This window comes from Narcine bancroftii, chromosome 13 (assembly GCF_036971445.1).
Source record: "Narcine bancroftii isolate sNarBan1 chromosome 13, sNarBan1.hap1, whole genome shotgun sequence".
Taxonomy (NCBI): Eukaryota; Metazoa; Chordata; class Chondrichthyes; order Torpediniformes; family Narcinidae; genus Narcine; species Narcine bancroftii.
In genome coordinates this window covers 59,211,813-59,232,973 of record NC_091481.1, presented here as the reverse complement: position 1 = coordinate 59,232,973, position 21,161 = coordinate 59,211,813, and the positions used below count along the sequence as shown (strand labels likewise).

Here is a 21,161-nt window from a genome sequence, read left to right as displayed (position 1 = left end):
TCACCATGTTTTTTTTAGATTATCTACACCTTTCTGAGATCCATCCTGCCCCAATTAAGCACTCTTCTGCCCCCTCCCTTCAGGCAGGTTTGAACATCAGCACCAGATTTGAGGAGTTTCTTCGTCACTGTTACCAGACCATTGAATGAGTTTCTCATTAGTAAAATGATGTTTGGGGGACCGGTGGGGGTGGGGGTTGCATGGGGAGGAGTCTGCAGGCACTATGATCGTAGGAAATGTCACAGAAATGCTGGAGGAACTTAGCTGGTCTTGCAGCGCCCATTGGAGATAAAGATACGTATTTCTCTACCTCCTAAGGCCGCTGTGAGACCGGCTGAGTTATTGCAGCATTTCTGGGTGTTTTTAGTAAAATGATGTTGCCCTTCATGGATTTAAAATTTGGACATATAGCACAGAAACGGACCCTTTCAGCCCTTGCTGCCCAATTACACCTAATTGACCAATACCACTCCCCCCATACATTTTGAACGGTGGGAGGAAACCCATGCCGCACCAGTGAGAACAGTGCTGGATGCAGGCCTCAGTCATTGGTGCTGTAACAACGTTGCACTAATTGCTACGCTAATCGTTCTGCCCAGTTGCACTTTTTTTTCTGTACCTCTATACTCTGCACTTTTTATTTTGTTCTCGGAGATAAGGTTACTTCCCTGCACAGTGTGTAGAGGAAAGATTTTCCCCAATAAATTCAAAGAACAAACACTTTTGTGATGGATAAGTGCTGGAAAAACTCGGAAGTTTAAGCAGCATTATGTGAAAAGAGAAGCAGTGAACATTTCAAGCCTCATTCACTGAAGGTTTCTATATTGAATGTTTGACCATCACCTTTACAGTATCTACAGCCGTGGTTCCCAACCCTTTTCTTTCCACCCACATACCAATCCTTATGCCATTGGTCCTCTGTGATTAGCAAGGGATTCTCCTCAAATCTGTGAGCAGAAGGGAGGGTTGAGAACCAATTGTTACTGAAATATTTTGCTTGAGAAAAATTGTCCTTGGCCCATTTCCTTTGGAGTTCTGAAACGGTGCACATGACGAGTCAATGAGGGATGACTAAAACAGTGGTTTTCAAACTTTTTCTTTCCACCCACATACCACCTTAAGCAATCCCTTACTAATCACAGAGCACCTATGGCTTAGAGAATGCTTAAAGTGGTATGTGAGTGGAAAGAAAAAGGTGGTGAACCACTGATCTACAGTTTTTTTATTTTCATGATTGAGATGTCCCCGGAGAAAGCTGTAATGGTGCATTTTGATAAGGTTGATCTCTGGAAGAAGAGGCAGAACAGTTGAAGACATTTATTTTCTGTAGAGGTGGTTGAATGGGCTTGGAGAGGGGGGGGGGAGGCGGTTTCCTTTCCTGTTCTGCTCACAGTCCCTGTTCTTCGAGGCTTCATCAATTAAATGTTCTCTTTTCACACCATCTCTCAGCTCTCGCCCAGTGCCCAGGAGCACACAGCAAGTGGGCATTCTCCATCAGTCTGTCAGAGCTGAAGTCCATCCGGAGAAACAAACCAGGCCTGGGCTGGTCATACCTCATCTTCATCAGCAAAGATGGCATCTCCTTCCCAGCTCTTCACTTCCATGCTGGAGGCACCAAAGCTTTACTCAAGTGTCTTTGTAAATACGTCGTCCTGGCTACGTGAGTATTGCAATACCTCTATTCACCTTGTGCCATTGGGCCCTCGCCTCCTCGGTGCAGTGTTCTTTGCGCCTGTTGTAAGCACAGGTGACAGTTTTGTGATGAAGCAGGTATCCTGATGTCTCATTTATAGGCTTTTATTTTAAATGAGGCTTGAGAATTTCTGCTTGGTATCTTCACTGCATTTGTTTGGTTAAAATCACTCCAGTTTTGAGATTAGTGTCAGGGTAAAAGAAACGACTATTTGAGTTTCCACTCCTGATAGCAATAGGGTGATCTAGTCCAGTGTTTTTTGCCCAGTGATTTTTGTCAAATGCTTTGACATTCATGAACCAGATTACTGAGGAAGATCAAGTTTGTTTCCATAGTTTTCTATCTGAGGTTGCTTGGTGTACAAGATATTTGCATGATATTTAATGGCTTGTTGACTGCGATTATCAATTGGCAGGTCTAAGAAGGACTGTCGCCTCTATCTCATCTGCTCTCATGATTCCCACGCCTTGTCTCAGTCTTTTGATGAATTGCAGCTGTTCGACGAGAATTCCTCGGATCTGGTGTCCGTAAGTAGTTCTGTTTTCTCGGGATTTTTTTTTCCCCTCTGATGAGGACAGGTTTGGATTTAATCATTATTCATTTTATGAGGCCTTCGTGCTGTCTCCATGATGCAGCAGCAGTGTTCATTGTAGGTAGATCCACGATTGAAAAGAAGCTATTTATGAACACCAAGTGAAACTATCCATGCAATGTTGAGAGGAGAACAGTTTCTGCAGCGGTCCAGAGGGTCAATTCATACACAGTAAAAACCCCTACGAGGTTTGGTAGATACTGGATGTGTGAATTTTTCTGGTTGATTGAGACTCACTCATCCAACCCCTAACTAAGAATAAAATATTCTTTCTTTGGCTTGGCTTCGCGGACGAAGATTTATGGAGGGGGTAAAAGTCCACGTCAGCTGCAGGCTCGTTTGTGGCTGACAAGTCTGATGCGGGACAGGCAGACACGATTGCAGCGGTTGCAAGGGAAAATTGGTTGGTTGGGGTTGGGTGTTGGGTTTTTCCTCCTTTGCCTTTTGTCAGTGAGGTGGGCTCTGCGGTCTTCTTCAAAGGAGGTTGCTGCCCGCCAAACTGTGAGGCGCCAAGATGCACGGTTTGAGGCGTTATCAGCCCACTGGCGGTGGTCAATGGGGCAGGCACCAAGAGATTTCTTTAGGCAGTCCTTGTACCTTTTCTTTGGTGCACCTCTGTCACGGTGGCCAGTGGAGAGCTCGCCATATAACACGATCTTGGGAAGGCGATGGTCCTCCATTCTGGAGACGTGACCCATCCAGCGCAGCTGGATCTTCAGCAGCGTGGACTCGATGCTGTCGACCTCTGCCATCTCGAGTACTTCGACGTTAGGGGTGTAAGCGCTCCAATGGATGTTGAGGATGGAGCGGAGACAACGCTGGTGGAAGCGTTCTAGTAGCCGTAGGTGATGCCGGTAGAGGACCCATGATTCGGAGCCGAACAGGAGTGTGGGTATGACAACAGCTCTGTAATAAAATATAGTTGGGGGAAAAAAAAGCAACAATCAGAATTGTAGTCCTTAATTATGTAAAGTTCACTTTAATCAGATAATTCCCGTAACTTAGCAAAATTTAAATTTCATTTCAAACTCTGGTCGCTTGTGCTGTAATGGCGCTAACCGTGCCGCCATCATAATTTGCCCCCCTCCCCAAGTTTACAGATAAAGCCTTGCTAATATACTTAATTATATACTAATAAAGAAAAAGCAAGGACTCGGAGACATTGTAAGAAAGTCTCCTCAGTGGCGAGCGGCATCAACCACTTCATCCTGGGTGACGCCATTTTATTCAAGCACAACTAATCAAACAGCTGCGATGAGCAAAGCATAACCAAGGCTCTCCATTGTCTTAAATATATACTCCCATCTTCACCAAAGGTTTATGTGATTCTTCAGAGAACATTCACTTTTACAATTTTAAACTATTTTTTATTTATTCAGTCATTCTAATTGTTTGTTTATTTATTTTCCTCTTTTGTTTTTGCTGGTTGCTTGAATTCCAAATAACAAGGGTTTCACTGTATTCCCAGGTCAGGAGCAAAACTGGTTAATGTGCTGGTTATGCTCCCTCAAATCTGTCCCAACAATTACTCCCAGAACAGAGTAAAGGGCCCTCAGTAATTTCCTCAGATGAATAATAACAGCTCTTTTTGAACCAATATGATGTCCTTGGGCTTTCTTGTCCATAGGAACTTAGGAAGTAGGAACAGGAGTAGGCCAAAAATGGCCCATCGAGCCTGCTCCGCCATTCAATACCATCATGGCTGATCTAATTTATGACCTAACTCCACCTACCTGCCTTCTCCCCATATCCCCTAATTCCTCTATCATGTAAAATGTCCAAACCTCATCTTCTCTGAAATACTCAAAGAAATTTGTCTTGTGAACCTTTGTCCCAGCTTATTAAGGGATTGGTAAGGAAAAGGCATGAAAGTGCACCAGCACCGCCACTTCCTTGGAAAGCAAAGAGGTTCGGTGTGTCCCTCATCTATTGGGGCACCATTGAAAGTATCCGAGCTGAATGCATCACAGCGTGGCAGAGGAGTTGCTCTGTCCAAGATCAGAAGGTGGTGAATGAAGCTCAGATTTTTTTTTCGCTCCTCCCCTCCATCAATTCCATCTGCACTTCCTGCTGCCGCAAAGTTGTCAGCTCTGTGCTGCAATAACTTGGATCTCCCAGTGGCCACCCACTTCAATTTCCTGGTGGCCCATTCCCTCGCTTAAATGCCTGCTCATGGTGTCATGCATTGCCAGAGCGAGGCCACCTGGAAATTGGAGGAACAACATCTCTGTCTGGGCACCCTCCAACTAGATGGCATTAACATCAACCTGCAGTTTCCATTAAAGCTCCATCCCCTTCTTCACCCTGTCACCTTTCCCCAAACTCGGTCTTTCTCTCTCTTCCCTTTTCCCTCTGTCTCTTTTCACAGAGCCAAAATCAATCCTGACTTCTCCTCTTATCATATCCAGTTAACACTTTTAATTGGTCTGGACTCCAGCTGAGTTCCCCCAGCATTTCTGTGTGTTTATAACCATATATAGAAGGACCCATCCCCTGCTGGTCACACTCTCCTCCCATCAGAGAGAAGTTCAAGATCACCCACCAACAGGTTCAAATATAGTTTCCTCCTCACAGCTATTGGGTTCCTGAGTAAACCTCAGAATAATGATGTCATGCTGCCCTTGTTCTGTACTAATGGATGATCTTTTCACTGTAGCTTTATATGCCCTGTGATATGCTCGTGCTCTTCTATTTGTACTGCTGTATACATTCAGTGTTCAATGGACTGCTCACACACTAACCCTTCTCATTGTACTAGGTATAGCATGACAGTGAACTTCAGAATGTGGGCCATTTGTATACAGTTACATAGATCCCTCAGCGTGGACTGAATGACCTCCTGTCCTCCATTGATTCCCACTGAAAATATTGAGTTTTGCTCTTTCCTTCTGCAGCGTTTCATACAAGACCCTTACGCTGCCACGTTCGGGAGCTTTTCCAAAGTGACCAACTTCCTGCGTGGAGCTCTGCGACCCCCAGACGGACCGCGCCATCGTCCACTACGTGAGATAGCAGCCGGAGTAGACTTGGACCAGCAGGATGAGCCAGGCTTTGAGGTTATCACTTGTGTAAGTAGGCAACTTCTAAACTAGTGACAAATTGTTCGCTGACGTATGCATTTTGTAAGATGAGGACAAAATTAAAGGAGAAGGAGACCAGCAAATTTGTTTTATTTTCTTCTCTCTCAGGGGAGGGGGAAAATGTCAACTTAAAGAGAAGGAATGCCACTGAGAGACTCTCATAATTACTTTTCATGTTACTGGCCAGAAATGGCCAGCATGCTAATAGTCTTCTCTAACGCTAGTAATCTGATCTTGACTGCAGGATGTACCTTGTGAGGTAGTTATCGAGAAACTAGCTAGTCTATCGATAAATTTGCTGCATGTAGTTGGGGTGTAGGAGGTCTGGTCTGTACTGTTCAAAAGCAGTGTTAATAGAAGGATAAGGAAGACATCTTTGATCACCTGTACTAATTAAGCGGATTAACATCAACTGAGCTATGCACATTTGATTCCATTGACTTCAAATGAATTGAATGTGTAGGAGTTGAATACAGCCAGCATGACCATCTGAAGACTACGGTAATTTCTCTCCAATAAAAACATGATGCTGGAGAAACTCAACAGTATAAAGTACTTTATTTAGCAAAGATATAAACCGTGTCTGCCTGTCCCGCATCGGACTTGTCAGCCACAAACGAGCCTGCAGCTGACGTGGGCTTTTTACCCCCTCCATAAATCTTCGTCCGCGAAGCCAAGCCAAAGAGAAGAGAAATACATAACCAACGTTTCAGGCTTGACCCCTTCATTAAGGTGTGAGCAAAATGCTGGCAGGTGCCCAAACAAAATGGTGGGGGGGGGGAGAAGGAGGGGCAGGGGGAGGAGTACAGTCCCCTTGGATGCAAAGGATGGTAGGTGAGGACAAGGGGAATCCTGTTTTAGTTGTGTCGGGTGGGGGCCAGGGCAGATGAGCAGGAAATGGAGATGTGGGTCAGGGCTGAGTTGATGGTGCAAGGGGAAGCTGCGTTTTTTTTTGGAAGGCGGAGGATAGTTTGGATATCTGGACTGGGAGTTCCTGAAATGAATCCAATGTTTAGGTGTGGATTGTAGGATGGCAGAATTTCTGCAGCTCATAGGGGCTGACTGTCTAGGCAACCTAGGTTCAATCCATGTGGTGTTTGCTTGTTCTCAGTATGACTGCATGACCAAAGACGAAGATGATAGAATAATTGTTCACTGTAAGTAGCTTGCATTATATAGGGAAGTGCTAGCATCTTGGCAGTGGTGGGTGGGGGGCGGGGGAGTGCATTGATGGAAATTTAGGCTGAATGGGGAATTGGTTTCCTCTGACTGCCAGAATGGAATTAATAAGCTGAACAGCCAACATACCTGGAATGTAAACATACTTTAAATGGTGGAAGGAGTCTTAACATTTAACCTCAACATTAGTATTTGCCCATGAGGTCTAATGGGCAACTTCTGTGCTATTCTTTGTGCAACATGAAGCAGAAGTGGAAATGCCATTAATATTCTTTATATAAAATGGAGATTCCCTCTTCCCCCCCCCCCCCCCCCCCTCCCCACCTCTCTTTGGGATATTATGTCCTTACTAGCAAGCTGATCTGGGTCAGAGGCCTACAGTACAGCGGCAGGAGACTCTAACAGCTACAGAATGGGGGAAGCATCTGGACTCACAAGGAAGAGTTCGGGACGTGGAAGTACTGAAGAAGAAGATTTTTAAAGGAGTAGGTGAATTCTTTCATTCCTTAATCAGAATCTTCTTGTGTTTGTTTCTAAAGCATCTTGTTGCAATACTGCAAGCTATGGTTCTAATCACAGCCCAATCCTTCAAATGAAGCAGAATACAGAGGTACTTTGTGAGCAAGTTTGAGTGAACAACCGAGCCCGCTGTGAGAAAGTGCAGGTGCCTCAGTGATTCAGTGATCAATAGATTTTTAAATGTTGCGTGAATTGAGGGATTTAGGACTTGAGCAAGAAGGTGGCATTGAGGTAGATGAATGGTAGATTGGGTGCAAAGGGCCAAATGGCGTCCCATTTATGTTCAGAGAATGGTGCTCTTTTAAAAGAAAAATATGACTTCTGCTCCTGGAGGAAAGTGATCTGCTCTTTTGAGTTGAGAGACAAGAGTGGGTTGATAATCCATGGAGCTTAAAGATGTGTGATCTTATTGAAACATACTAAATCTTAAAGTCTTTACAGGATAGATGTTTAGAGTCTGTTTCTTGTTAAGGAGGACTGTTAGGATAAAGGGTTGATCATTTAGAGCTGAGATGAGCTGAATTGAAATTTCTTATCTCCAGTCCTGCCACTATTTGGAATTCACTGGGCCAGAGGCTCAAATGTTGAGAATGTTCAAAACCAAGAGAACAAAATGAGTTAAAGAATGAGGAGAAAGGAATGGAAAGTAGATGTGATAGAAGTAAACGGAATCAAAATACAATCAAACTTCTGTGATCCATTCCGAGAATCAGTTGTCAGAAGGCTGGTATGATTCCGACAGGAAAACTGTTTGTTTGACATGTTTGGGACTTTGGTGCTGAACTGGTTGATTTTTCTGCACTGTTGGATGTTATTTTATTGATAATCCAACACATTTTTACTCCCCTTCTTTGGAAAATGTTCTGTGGATGTATTTCGGTGAATGTGTTTGAGTTTAAAGGAAGTATGGGGGTGCAACTGGTGAGTTTAAAGGGAGTGTGGGAATTCAAGACCCTTGTTGATAAACAGGAAGAATGCGAATCGAGGCCCCAATGAGTAGGAAGGGAGTGGGGTCCTGGCAAGTGGACAGGGAGAGCAGTTAATGGGGGGGGGGGTGGGGGGGGCCCTGCCAAAGTGGAAGGGAGAGCAGGAATAAGGATCTCAGCAGGTGCTCGGAGAACATGACAGCCAGGCTGAGACTGCAATTTCCACTCACCTGGTCTGCCACTTACTGAATCCTCGGGACTTCCCGCATGGTCAGATAGTGGAATATCGAAGTTTTTGCTGTAAAAGTGTTTCTGAGGCCATATTCCAAGGGCAGTGGATATTCAACCACATTGTTGGCAGGTGATGTTGGATGAGGATGGGTGTTTGTAGACCACTTTTAAAAGCAATTTTGTTTGTTTTATGATCACTGTTACTAGATATGACTGAATTTAAGGCGGACAATTGCTGGAGGAACTCAGCAGGTCAGACAGGATCCATGGGTAGAAATGGTCAGTGGCCGTTAGTTTAATAAATTAGTGGCTGCACTAAGCCTTGGGGTTTGCAAGAGATGCTGCTAGGAAAGCAATTCAAGTTGAGTGAGTGTGTGCTGCATTTCTGCACCCGATCTCGAGATGATGATCATTTTTTTCCTTTAAATGAAGCAAGGTGTGCTACTCTGGAATGTTCTGCCGAAAAAGGCAATGCAAGAAAGTCGATAATAATTCAATGAGAGTACAAAACTCGATGACCTTTGGGGTAGAGAGCAAGGACTGGGGCCTAATCAGATTCAAGGGCAGCCAACAGGAACTTTTACTCCTATCTCGAACTGCTATATCTACCTGATAATACTCCAGAGATACATCTTATCTGATCAATGTTCCTTTTCAAAAATTTCACAGCATGAGTTAACTTTTAAAACCAGTTTAACAGGAGACTGGCTACAAAACTATACCACAATCAAACTGCTTGACTTGCTAACTATGCAAAGCAAAAAGTAAAAACACCATGGTAAGGAATCTCAAAACTGTGTCCTTTATATAGCAACGGTGAAAATACATAACTGACATTTCGGGCTTGAGCCCGTCATCAAAGAAAGAAGTTAAAATAAAATGCTAGAAATAGCATGCCAGGCATTTGTAGAGAGAAAAAATGTGGAATTTATTGTAAACATTGATGAAAGAACAAATTGTACCTGAGTTGGCTGGGCTTCCTCATGCCTCTGAATTCATTTCAATATCAGTACAAAAAAATCATAAGTATTGATAGAACATAGAAATCTACAGGACAATCTACAGTCCTTCACCGCACAGCATTGTGCTGACCTATTACCCATTCGAAAAACTGCTTAGAATTTCCTTACTGCATTTGGCTGGGTTGATTGTCCATGGTTTTTCTCACTCCATGTCTCTGATGGCCTCTTTAAAAATCCTATGACCCTCCTCAACCACCGTTGGTGGCAGCGTGTTCCATGCATCTACCACTCTCTGTGGGGAAAACTTGTCTCCTGCACCCCCTCCCAGTGCATACTCCCATGCCTCTCATGTTAGCCATTTCAGCTTTGGGAAGAAGCCTCTGGCCATCTGCACGATCAATGCCTCTCAACATCTTGTACATCTCTATCAGGACGCCCATTATCCTCTGTCATTCAACCTATCCCCATAAGGCATGCTCTCCAATCCAGGAAACATCCTTGTAAATCTCCTTTGCACCCTTTCCATTAGAATCCACATCTCTCCGTAGTGAGGTGACCAGAACTGAACACAATGGGGTTTAAGGAAGGTATTTTATAGCTGCAACATTACCTCATGGCTCTTGAACTCAATCCCACTGCTAATGAAGGCCTACAAACTATATACCTTTTAAAAAAAATTATCAACCTGAGCAGCAGCTTTGAGGGTCTTGTGGATATGGACCCCAAGATTTCTCAGTTTGTTCACACTGCTCAGAGTCCTTCCATTCCGCCTTCAAATTTGACTTACCAAAATAAACCAATTCACACTTTTCTCAGTTAAACTCAATCCGCCGTTCCTTAGTCCAGCTCTGCATTCCTAACAAATGTATGACTGTAACCTCTGCATTCCTCCAAACTATCCATAACACCACCAACCTTTGCGTCATCTGCAAATTTACTAATGCACCCTTCCATTCCCTCATCCAGTTCATTCATAAAGTAACAAAGAGGAGGGGCCCCAGAACAGATCCCTGAAGAACACCACTGGTCACCTACCTCCATGCAGACTATCAACCATCTAAAACCACCCTCTGCCTTCTGTGGGCGTCAATTAAGCTTCTTTAAGAGAGTAAGCTTCTTTCCCCATCACCATGAATGTGGCTTAATACATCCTACTGAGGTCAAGTTTCTGTTGCGTACATTTAATAAGATAACGTCAGGACCAACGGCTTTCTTTAATGAATGCCTCCTAACTATCTACTGTTTTGCCAACCAATGCCATCAAAATAGATTACCATATTTACTCATGTAAAAATCTACACTTTTTTTTGGCCCCAACCACCCATAATTTTGGTCATGACTGTGTCCACCAAAGCTCCCAAAGTCCTGGTATGTACCTGCCTGCCCATCCGAGTTCTCGACCGCAAACCTTTGCCTCGGCCTGATGCCCCAAGCACTAACCCTCGCCTCAGCCACCTGCCCACCAGAGTTTCCGACACCTCCACCACTGATCCTCACCGGAGCACCTTATGCCCTGACCAGGGATCCTTGCCTCAGCTGCCCACCCATCTCAGCCAGGTGTGAACACGGACATCACCTGGTCCCGACCATCTGAGCTCCTGATGCCTTGAACGGCGCAGTTCAAAAGTAGTATATGAAAAGTTGGTCCTCAAAACTTGACTATTGCACGAGTATATATGATACGTGTAATTTTCTTTTATTGCTTGTCAGGAATTTTACGATGCATTGATGGTTTGCTATATTTCCTACATTGCAAGATGGCTACACCTCAGAGCATTCCATTGATGATGGAATGTTTTGGCAAGCAATGAAGGCTTTAAAACTGTAAAAATGCGACATCTTTGTTTTTTGATGTTTAGGCATCTTGCTTTCTCGTATTGATTATTTCTGGTTTATTTCTCCATGAGGTAGTAAATGAGAGTTTCTGCACTTTATGTATGTTATTTTTTTTGTTCCTCATTTACACGAGGAGCCATGCACCCTAGCTGGAGAACATTTGCTCATCTGATTGGACTCAATCCCTTGCTTCCAATTAATCTAGCAAATTTTGACTCTTTTTTTCCAGTCAGCATGTATTATCTTTTAAAGCAATGCATTCCCTATTGTCAAAGCATACGGTGAGCGGAACACTGTTACAGCACCATCGACGTGGATTCGAATCTGGTGCCCTCTTTAAGAAGTTTGTACATGCTTCCTGTACAAGCATTGTCTGCGTGGGTTTCCTCCGGGTGTTCCGGTTTCCACCCATCCTCCAAAAAATATACAGGGATTGTAGGTTAATTGGGTGGTATGGACTCATGGCCTGGAAGGGCCTGTAACCGTGCTGTATGTCTACATTAAATTTTAAAAAATCTTCCCAGATTCCTTCTCGTTTCATTCCCACTCGATTGAAATGTCATTTCAAGAGCATCTTTTTAAAAAAAAACTCCAACCCTCACCCCGCCCCCCACCAAGATCCTCAGTAAACTCCACAGTATTCTGATTTTGAAATGTATCTCTCTCTGCTCCTTCATTTTTTTTGAGACAAAGTCCAAGTTCCTGTTCCATCAACATAAAGCTATCTGAGAGGACAATTTTTTTTTTGGAAGTATACAGCACGGAAACGGGCCTTTTCGGCCCACAAGTCCATGCTGCCCAATTACAGCCGATTGACCTCCGGTATTTTTTGAATGGTGGGAGGAAACTGGAGTCCCCAAGGAAACCCGCACAGATATGGGGAGAAAAAACAGTGTGGGATTTGTACGCCAGTCCCGATCCTGGTGGTAACAGCTATGCTAACCCTGCTGCCCATAGGGAATTGGGAATTGCTTCATTGTCAGGAAAGATGTGCTGCCCGGTTACAAACCCTTCGGACAGCAGAAGCCATTTCTTGATTCGTCTCATCAAAATTGGTCCAATTTATTCACTGTTCCTTTGATCTCAGGGACTGTGCCACAGCATCCGTCGGGAAGTATGGAAATTTCTGCTGGGCTATTACCCATGGGACAGTACAGCCGAGGAACGCAAAGTTATGGTTAAGCAAAAAACGTAAGCAGCGAACTCTACTTGTGATCAACATTGAAAAGGGAAGGGAAGGAAGGAAGGAGTGTAGACGTTGGCATGGAATATGGTCATTTGGGTGTTGGGTGAGTGCAAAAAGGTAAGCAGTATTGTGTGTAGTTCTGCCACCTGTTATAGAAATGATGTGATTAGAGAGGGTGCAGAAAAGAGTCACTAGGATGTTACCTGGCTTGGAAGACTTGAGGTATCAGGAGAGATTGGAAAGGCAAGATCTGCTTTTCAATGAAGGAAAGGAGGCTGAAAGGTGATATGATAGAAAAGTACAAACTGTAAGAGGATAGATAACCAGTTCTGTTTCCCTGGGTAGGGGTGTCTAAAGCTAGAGGGTATATTTAAGTAAAAACACAGAAATGTTGGAGGTAGGTCTCGCAACATCCATAGGGGATAAAAATATATAACCAACTTTTGGGGCCTGAGCCCTTCATATCTTGACAAAGTGCTCAGCCCTTATCCAAATGTCCAAAATGATTCAAAATCTGAAACTTTTTTTTGTCCGTGGTCCCATAATACGTAATAGAGTTCGGAAATCCTGATCGGAGAACTGAACATAGCAGACACAAGTAGTGCATTATAGAGTGTAGATACATATGTAAACATTTGTATGTGGTAACATAACATAACATAACAATTTACAGCACGGAAACAGGCCATTAGGCCCTTCTAGTCCGCACCGAACCAAACACCCCTCTCTAGTCCCACCTCCCTGCACAATGCCCATAACCCTCCATCTTCTTCTCATCCATATACCTGTCCAACCTTTTCTTAAATAATACAATTGACTCCGCCGCCACTATTTCTCCCGGAAGCTCATTCCACACGTCTACCACTCTCTGAGTAAAGATGTGAATGCATGTATCTTTAAGTCTGAGTGAATGATGTTCAAAAACCTGAACAAATCCAAAACCCTTCTCGTCCCATGCATTTCAGATAATGGGTACTCAACCTGTATTATCTTTACCTCCTATGGATGCTGCGAGACCTCCTGAGTTCCTCCAGCGTTTGTGTTTTTACTACAGTCACAGCAACTACATTCTTTGTTTCATGGCCGTAGGCTTAAGGGGAGAAGGTGGAGGTTTAAAAGAGATCTGAGGGGTAGATTTTTCTTACGGTGTAGTTAGGATGTGGAATGAACTGCCAAAAGAGGTGATAGAGCTAGAGACGGTGACAACCTTCAAGAGGGAACTTGACAGGTACTTGAATGAGCATGGCATGCAGGGATGTGCCGTTAATACAAGCAAGTGCAGAAAAAAATAAACAGACAGGCTATTTTTTAAAATGGGGTGAAAAAAATTGAAGGTACCCAGATGCGAAGAGGCCTGATTGTCCACGTGCAGGATAGCATTAAGTTAAACTTGCATTTTGAGAGGGTGGTGAGGAAGGCAAATGCCATGCTGGCATTCATTTCAAGAGGAATAGAATATAGGAGCAGGGATGTGATGCCGAGGCTCTATAAGGCTCTGGTGAGACTCACTTGGAGTACTGTGAGCAGTAATAAAAATGGTGGCACTGCCGAAGCCGCTGTAACATCAGCACTGGTGCAGACCCGCGGGGCGCTAGGAGCAGAGATACGTTGCTCCCCCGGGGTTCAACTGCCATCAGCGCAGTAATAAAAATGGTGGCACTGCCGAAGCCGCTGTAACATCAGCACTGGTGCAGACCCGCGGGGCGCTAGGAGCAGAGATACGTTGCTCCCCCGGGGTTCAACTGCCATCAGCTCCACACAGGCTTTGAACGGCCTGTTAAAGGAGCCGACGGTAGTTTTATTTAAAATCCCGTGACCGTGGGGTCTGCACCCAAGATGGCGGTGCCTCTGATCGGCGGCAGCCACAAAGGGTTGCAGACTCAAGGGGAGCGGTGGACTGGCACAGGGCTCCAGAAAATGGGGAGACCATCCCCCATCTGAGAAGGAGAAGCAGAGAGAGACGACGCACGGGACAGTGACCATGGCAGCGGCTCTTCATCTGAAAGACTAATGCACGAGGCGGGCTGCTGAAGGCTGTTGTCAGGAGACTCATGCTGGGCTGCGGTCTGCTGGATACTGACTCGAAACTGGCTGAAGGGGTACCAGGCATCAGAAGCGGGATGCGAGGGGGGGGGTGTCAGATTGCCAATGGTTTGAACTGGACACTGTGTGGCTGCAGAAATGCTGGAGGTGAATCTACGGACACTTGGTGACTCTAGGGACACTCTGCTTCTCTTTCTCTGACTAAGAGGCACTTCAGACAATTTCTGCTGATGGCAAATCTGTCTGCCTTAGAGCAGGTAAAAGCAATTTTATGTAATATGACACAGTTTTATTTCAATGATAATAAATTGAATCTTGAAAAGATGTGCTGACATTGGAGAGGGTTCAAAGGAGGTTCACTAGGATTCCAAGAATGAAAGAGTTATCGTGCAAGGAGCGTTTGACAGTTCTTGGAATTTAGGAGAATGAGGGGTGATCTTATTGAAACATTTTGAATGTTGAAAGCCACGGACAGAGTAGACGTAGGAAGGTTGTTTCCCCAAGCTGGGAGAGTCTAGGCCAAAAGGACACAACTTCAGGATTGAAGAGCATCTGCTTAGAACCGAGAAGCAGAGGAATTTCTTCAACTAGAGGGAGGTGAATCTGGAATTTGATGCCACAGGCAGTCGTGGAGGCCGGGTCATAGAATGTATTTAAAACTGAGATTGATAGATTCTTGATTAGCCAGGGCATCAAAGGACATGGGGAGAAGGCCGGGCAGTGGGTCTGAGTGGGGAAAATGGATCAGCTCGTGATTTAAATGGAAGGGCAGACTCGATGGGCTGAATAGCTCATCGATTAAGTCAGATGAGTATAAATAGGCATGATGGGATATGTGAATGGGCCGAAGGGCCTGGTCTATGCTGTACAACTCTGACTATGTCCAGAGCAGGGCAGTTAACTAAATGGCTGATGAAATTTACAAGTAATGCATTTTAGTAACTGATTTTGGATTCAGACATTTTTTTTTAGACCAATATGGTTCACGTTTTCAGGTTGAAAGTGTACACTCTTCGCGACTGGCTTTGAATACCCCAAGTCCAGCAATCCCCACTAAAGTTCTGAGCTGCCGTAGTTCAAAATGGTTTTACAAAAATTTGCACTAATATGTTGTTTTAAAGGACAAAGCATCCTAAGGCACATTGGGGAAGCTCTGTCTGACTGGACCTGACACCAAATTATATCTTGGTCAGAATATTCAAAGTTTGGGATTTCAAAAAGTGCTAAAATCTCAATGATAGAAAAAAGAAAGGAAGAACAGAGAACGCTGGCAGCAGGGAGTGGGAGGGGAGCGTCAGAGCCCCATATGGGCAAGTAAAGTCAGATGTGGAATTTTCCACTTGTGGCGTCACGTCACCATTCAAAAGATTTTCAGATTTTTGAGCATTTTGGATTTCAGATTTTCGAATAAGGGAGTACTCGACCTGTAATTATTCTGTCCTCGTACCCTCTCATGCTGTATGCGGTCCTTGCCTGTCCAAAAGGCAAGACCCTTCATCTGATCTCTTGTTATTCTCCGTGCACTGTTCAAACAAACTTATTGGTGATTTGTGTAGGGATGAATATTTCCGAATGAAACTGCAGTGGAAGTCCGTGACAGAGGATCAGGAACGACGAAACTCCTTGCTACGGGCGTACAAGAGTCTGATTGGTGAGTTCGTTCAAGTGAGGAATTAATTTTTAAATCCATCTCCGACAGTCTGAGGTCTAAAGAAAAACAGACTTGCTTTTCTGTAGAACAATACAGAACAGTACAGGCCCTTCGGCCTCGATGTTGTGCATACCCATAAAAAAGTTCTAAACCTTCCATATCCCATAACCTTCTATTTTTCTTCCATCCATGTGTCTGCCTAAAAGTCTCTTAAATTTCCCCAATGCTTGAGCCTCCACCACCAAAGGCATTCCAGATACCTGCAACTCTGTATATAAAAAAAAACCCTGATTTCTCCCTCCCTTAACTTTGTACGTATGTCCTCTGATGTTTGCTGATCCTGCCCTGGGAAACGGGTGCTGGCCGTCCACCCTATCTATGCCTCTCATAATCTTGTAGACCTCTATTAAGTCACCTTTCATCCTTCTAAGCTCCAAAGCGAAAAGTCTGCTAACCTTGCCTCATAAGACTTGTTTCCCAATCCAGGCAATGTCCTACTAAATCTGCTCTGCACCCTCTCCACAGCTTCCACATCCTTCCTATAATGAGGTGACCAGAACGGAACACCATACTCTAAGTGTGGTCTCACCAGAGATTTGCAGAGTGGCAGCATGACCTCTCTTCTCCTAGATGAATCTTGGCACCCCATTGGCCTGGGTGGCCTTCCACAACCTTAATTTATACAAAAGTACTTGGCGTCCAATAAAGTACTTTTGTGGTATAATCGCTCTTGCAGTGTGGGAAACCTGCCAGTCAATTTGCACACAGCAGGATCTAATGAAGAAAGATGGTGGGATGATGGAATATTAAATATGGAGCATCAGGTATAAAATTCTTGCTCTTCCTCAGATATCTGAGAGGGTAGCTGGGGCCTCTCTAACAGCTCAACCAAAGAGCAACAGCTACTCCATTGCAACACTCCATCTGTTGCACACTAGACTTCTGTGCTCAAGTCTCTGAGCACTGTCAAGTAAGCCACAGCTGACGTAGTACTGGAGAACAACCAATCTCAATGGGGGCCACAGCCCATTTAAGTAATTTAAAAAAAATTTTCACCTTGCATAACATAATTTTTTTATTGAGCCCCTGCTTATCACCCTTCACATCTTCTCCCCCTTCCTCATTCTATCTTTCTTTCTATTTCCTTGTTTGCTTCAACATCTACCTCCTGACTCCACTCCTTCCCACCTCTCCCCTATCTGGTTCCATTTACCTCTCCTCGGCCCACCTATCTTCACTTTCAGTTCTGATGCTGGGTGTGAAGTGTAGTTGGGGGAGTTGATAGGTTTGTAAAAATTGTCTGTAGAAAGCTTGTCTCCCAAGTGAAGACAGATCAAAAAAGGAGTGAATGTCGCCGGAGACGAACCAAATGCATTTTAGGTCTGGGTGGGTGGAAGTTGGCAGCAAAGTTAATAAAGTTGATGAACTCATCACGGGTGCATGAGGCAGTATCAATGTAGTGGTCAATTTGGAGGAGGAAGAGTTGAGGAGCCTTGCCTGTGTAGCTTTTAGCATGGATTTCTCTGCAAAGCCAATGAAAAGGCAGGCATGGCTGGGAGTCATGGGTACCCATGACTACCTCTTTGACTTTGAGAAAGTTATTGAGGGTGAAAACAAGTTCTGCCAGGTGGTGGAGAGCAATGTGGAAGAGGACTGGTTGGGTCTCTTGTTAAGAAAGAAACAAAAAACTTTGAGATCTTCTGTATGAGGGATGGAGGTCTAGAGAGATTGGATGTCCATAGTGAAAATGAAGCTGTCAAGTTCATGGAATTGGAAGTCATTGAAGAGATTGAGGTATTGTGGATGAAGGTAAGGAGGGACTGGACCTCGGAAGAAAAAATGGGAGTCGAGGTGAGATGCTCAGTGGAGCAGGTTTTGTTTTTGGATCAGTAGAAATTTGAGAGTCATGAATCTCAGAAATTCTTTGCTGCAGAATCCTGCAAGACAAAGTAATTCATGAACCTATTCAAAGTGAAGATTTACACACTACAATGGGGTCGAAAGGCATAGGAAGAGCAGGAAATGACGAGCAAAGCTGACTCGAGCCATCTGGCTTACTGCTTCTGCGTTCTTGTCCGCCTCTGACAACATTACAGCATCCTCAGTTGCAAAATAGTGAGGCCTGAATTGTGGCACCGTTTAGATATCTTTTTTTTTTGCTGACCTGTTGGTTTAAATAGCTGCTAATCTGGGCTGCAAGTTTGCTCAGTAAACAGTCTGCATCAGTTTTTGAAACCGTGTCCTAAAATTGAGGTTTATTTGCAGAGCGGGATGTCAGCAGGACGGACCGCAACAACAAGTTCTATGAAGGAAATGACAACCCAGGCCTGGTGCTGATGAATGATGTCCTAATGACTTACTGCATGTACAATTTCGATCTGGGTAAGATCCTGCTCCTCATGCAGGTCACTGATTTAAGGAGAAAATTCCTTGTTTTGAGCATTCAGGAACTTGTCGTGTTTCAGGCTTAAGCTTTTTTAATGGTCTGGGAACTAGTATGATTCATCGAACACTGAATGATGAGCTGCACTGAGCAATGTGGAACTGTGCTTATGTTTATGGATCGTGAAATTGAGATTAAAGATCAAGATTCGATTTGTTATCATTATAATGAAACAGGGTCATATTACATGAAATTGCTTTTTGTCGGCTGCAAGGCGGTCAGATTTGCTACTGGCAGAAATTGCCTGAAGTGCCTCTTGCAGTCAGAGGAAGAAAACCAAAACAGAGTCAGTCCCCCCAGAGTCACCGAGTACCTATAGATTCACTTCAGCACTCCCACAGCCCCCGCAGTCCAGTCCAAATCATTGGTAATCCGAGCTCCTCTGACACGGTCAGAAACTCCTCAGTGCCTTTGCCACCCTCTCGCATCCTGGTACCCCTTCAGACAGTTTTGCACCACAGCCTGGTGCGAGTCTCCCAACAGCAGTCTCCAGCCTCCGTGGGTTCCTCGACTTGAGTCCTGCACCAATCCTCTGCTCCCCCCTGGAATCTGCAACCCCTCATGGCTACTGATCATAGGGACCGCCATCTTGGGTGCAGACCTCACGTCATGGGATTTTAAATAAAACTACCGTCGGCTTCTTTAACGGACTGTTCAAAGCCTGTGCGTTGCTGACAGCAGTTGACTGGACGGTTGGACCCAATTTTAGCTCAAACCCTCTATTTACTTTAGCAAACTGCCATCTCCATTTATATACTGATTACTATCCTATCACCTGATTTGAACTGCATTCTGCTGTTCAGTGTCCTCTTTATTGAATTAAAGGTAAAAAAAATAAATTCAGATTATCTCTCTGGCAAATAACTCCCATCAGTTTTTATGCACCGATATCCAAAAACAGCATTGAGATGACCAAGCCATCCATACGAGAAAGGAATGCCTCTGCCTGCAGTTACAGTGTGTGCTTGGCATGGTTGCCTGGAAAGTATCATAGAATTAAGCCACAAAGAGGCTGTTCAGCCCATCAGACCTATGCCAGCTCTTTGACAGTACGATTAATCCCATTCTCCCTGTTCTTCCTTGTGCTCCCAATAATCCTTTTTAATTGTTTTTCAAATTCCCAGTTTCACTCCTATTTCATGTTTCCAGTGCTCTTTCAGATAATGAATAAAAACTGCTTAAAAAAAACTTTACTGATTCATGGTTCTTCTAAAATGATCATGCAACTGTGGCCCCTAACGTTTGATCTCTTGTCTGTAGGTAGAGTTTTTCTTTTTTGACTCTCAAATTTGCGTAATAATTCCTGCCACATCTCACAGACGGGAAGGTAGGTTAACTGTAAATTCCCACTGGTGTGTAGGTGAGTGATTAGATCCGGGGATGCAGAGAGAATAAAATATGATTGGTAAAAATGCTGTTACCGTCAAGAAAGAGGTGGAGGTGCCACAGGACTCATGCCTCCAGGTTCAGGAGGTCCCCCTCCACCATCAAACTCAATTAAAGACTCTGTGCACATTATTTATTACTGATTTTTGTTTTGTATTTGCACAGTCATTTTGTTTACATTTCTTTTGTATACATATCTTCTTGAATACAGTTTGCAGTTTTCAATAAGTAGAAATTCTGGCTGGCCCACAAGAAAAAAAAGAATCTTGGGGTTGTATGTGATGTCATATATGTACTTTTGATGATAAATTTGATCTTTAAACTTTTGTGCTTGGTGGTCAACACAGACTTGGTTGGTCAAAGGATGCGCCGTATGGTTCCACAACATTTAAACCTTTAAAGTTAAATAGCAGCATCCTCTCATCCCTGATAACATTCTAATAAATCTTCCCTGCACCCTCTTTCTGAGCTTAAATTTGAAATAGCTCCTGTTTTATTTTGCAGGTTACGTTCAGGGAATGAGTGACCTCCTTTCACCAATACTATATGTCACTCAGAACGAAGTTGATTCCTTCTGGTGTTTCACAGGCTTCATGGAGAAAGTGGTGAGTGCCCTCGGTGCGGGGATGTAATTTGCCCTTTGCCAGGAAAAGGGAACGTGGAGAAGACCGTCGAGCCTTTTCTCCACATCTTTTGCCGTCCACAGGAAGTCTAAAGGAGCAATGCTGTTGAGCACTTTACATTAAGTACTTGCCTTGTCTCTTGTATGTCTGATGAGTGAGTGCCTTGTTAATTTGCACACAATTTTAGCTACTATAACACCGAATAGCCTGAATAGAAGCTAAGCAGGCACAGGCCCAGTCTGTAGTTGGAGGGGAGACCGCTTAGGAACACCATGTGCTATAGGTTTCTGTGAGGGGCACTGGACAAAATGGCAACTCTCCAACTGCCTTACAATAGATAAAAGTTAAAGAATTTCATGTATGTTACATTCTAAATGTAGGATTACATGACAAGAATTGAACCTTTACCTTTAACTCTCTGCCAGAGAGTTATTTCACCCTCCCAGGTTTTGCTCTCTTTCCTTAGCCAATTAGCTTTCAAATTTATTATCATCTGACATGTACAATCAGATGAGTAGTGGTTCTCCGGACCACAGTGTATATACATGCAGAATACACAGCATATAATAATCACACAAAGATATATAGTCAACCCCCGGAATCCAGCACTTGTAGGGATTGATAGATGCCGGATAAATGTATTTTCCAGTTACTTGAGATTGTATGGTCCATGGATTGGTAAACTAATCACAAGGGGGCGCCAATTTTAAACTTTCGATTTTTAAAAAAAACATTCATTTTCTCCTCTTTTTGCTGGCTGCTTGAATTCTGGATAACAGGTTTTACTGTAAGACAAAATACAGGGATGCGC

The 21,161-nt window shown here is 44.0% G+C and overlaps 1 protein-coding gene across 3 annotated transcripts in view; it reads left to right on the top strand.

Moving 5' to 3' along the window:
• The window catches only part of tbc1d17 (TBC1 domain family, member 17), a 55,043-nt gene that overhangs the window by 16,612 nt on the left and 17,270 nt on the right, over window positions 1-21,161 (top strand). For all 3 annotated transcript variants that reach the window (XM_069909122.1, XM_069909124.1, XM_069909125.1), the window contains exons 5-12: window positions 1,450-1,660; window positions 2,109-2,220; window positions 5,180-5,353; window positions 6,898-7,029; window positions 12,106-12,209; window positions 15,804-15,898; window positions 18,164-18,280; window positions 20,232-20,332. In XM_069909122.1, coding sequence (XP_069765223.1) covers window positions 1,450-1,660; window positions 2,109-2,220; window positions 5,180-5,353; window positions 6,898-7,029; window positions 12,106-12,209; window positions 15,804-15,898; window positions 18,164-18,280; window positions 20,232-20,332 — 1,046 coding nt within the window. The remainder of the gene's footprint in view (window positions 1-1,449; window positions 1,661-2,108; window positions 2,221-5,179; window positions 5,354-6,897; window positions 7,030-12,105; window positions 12,210-15,803; window positions 15,899-18,163; window positions 18,281-20,231; window positions 20,333-21,161) is intronic.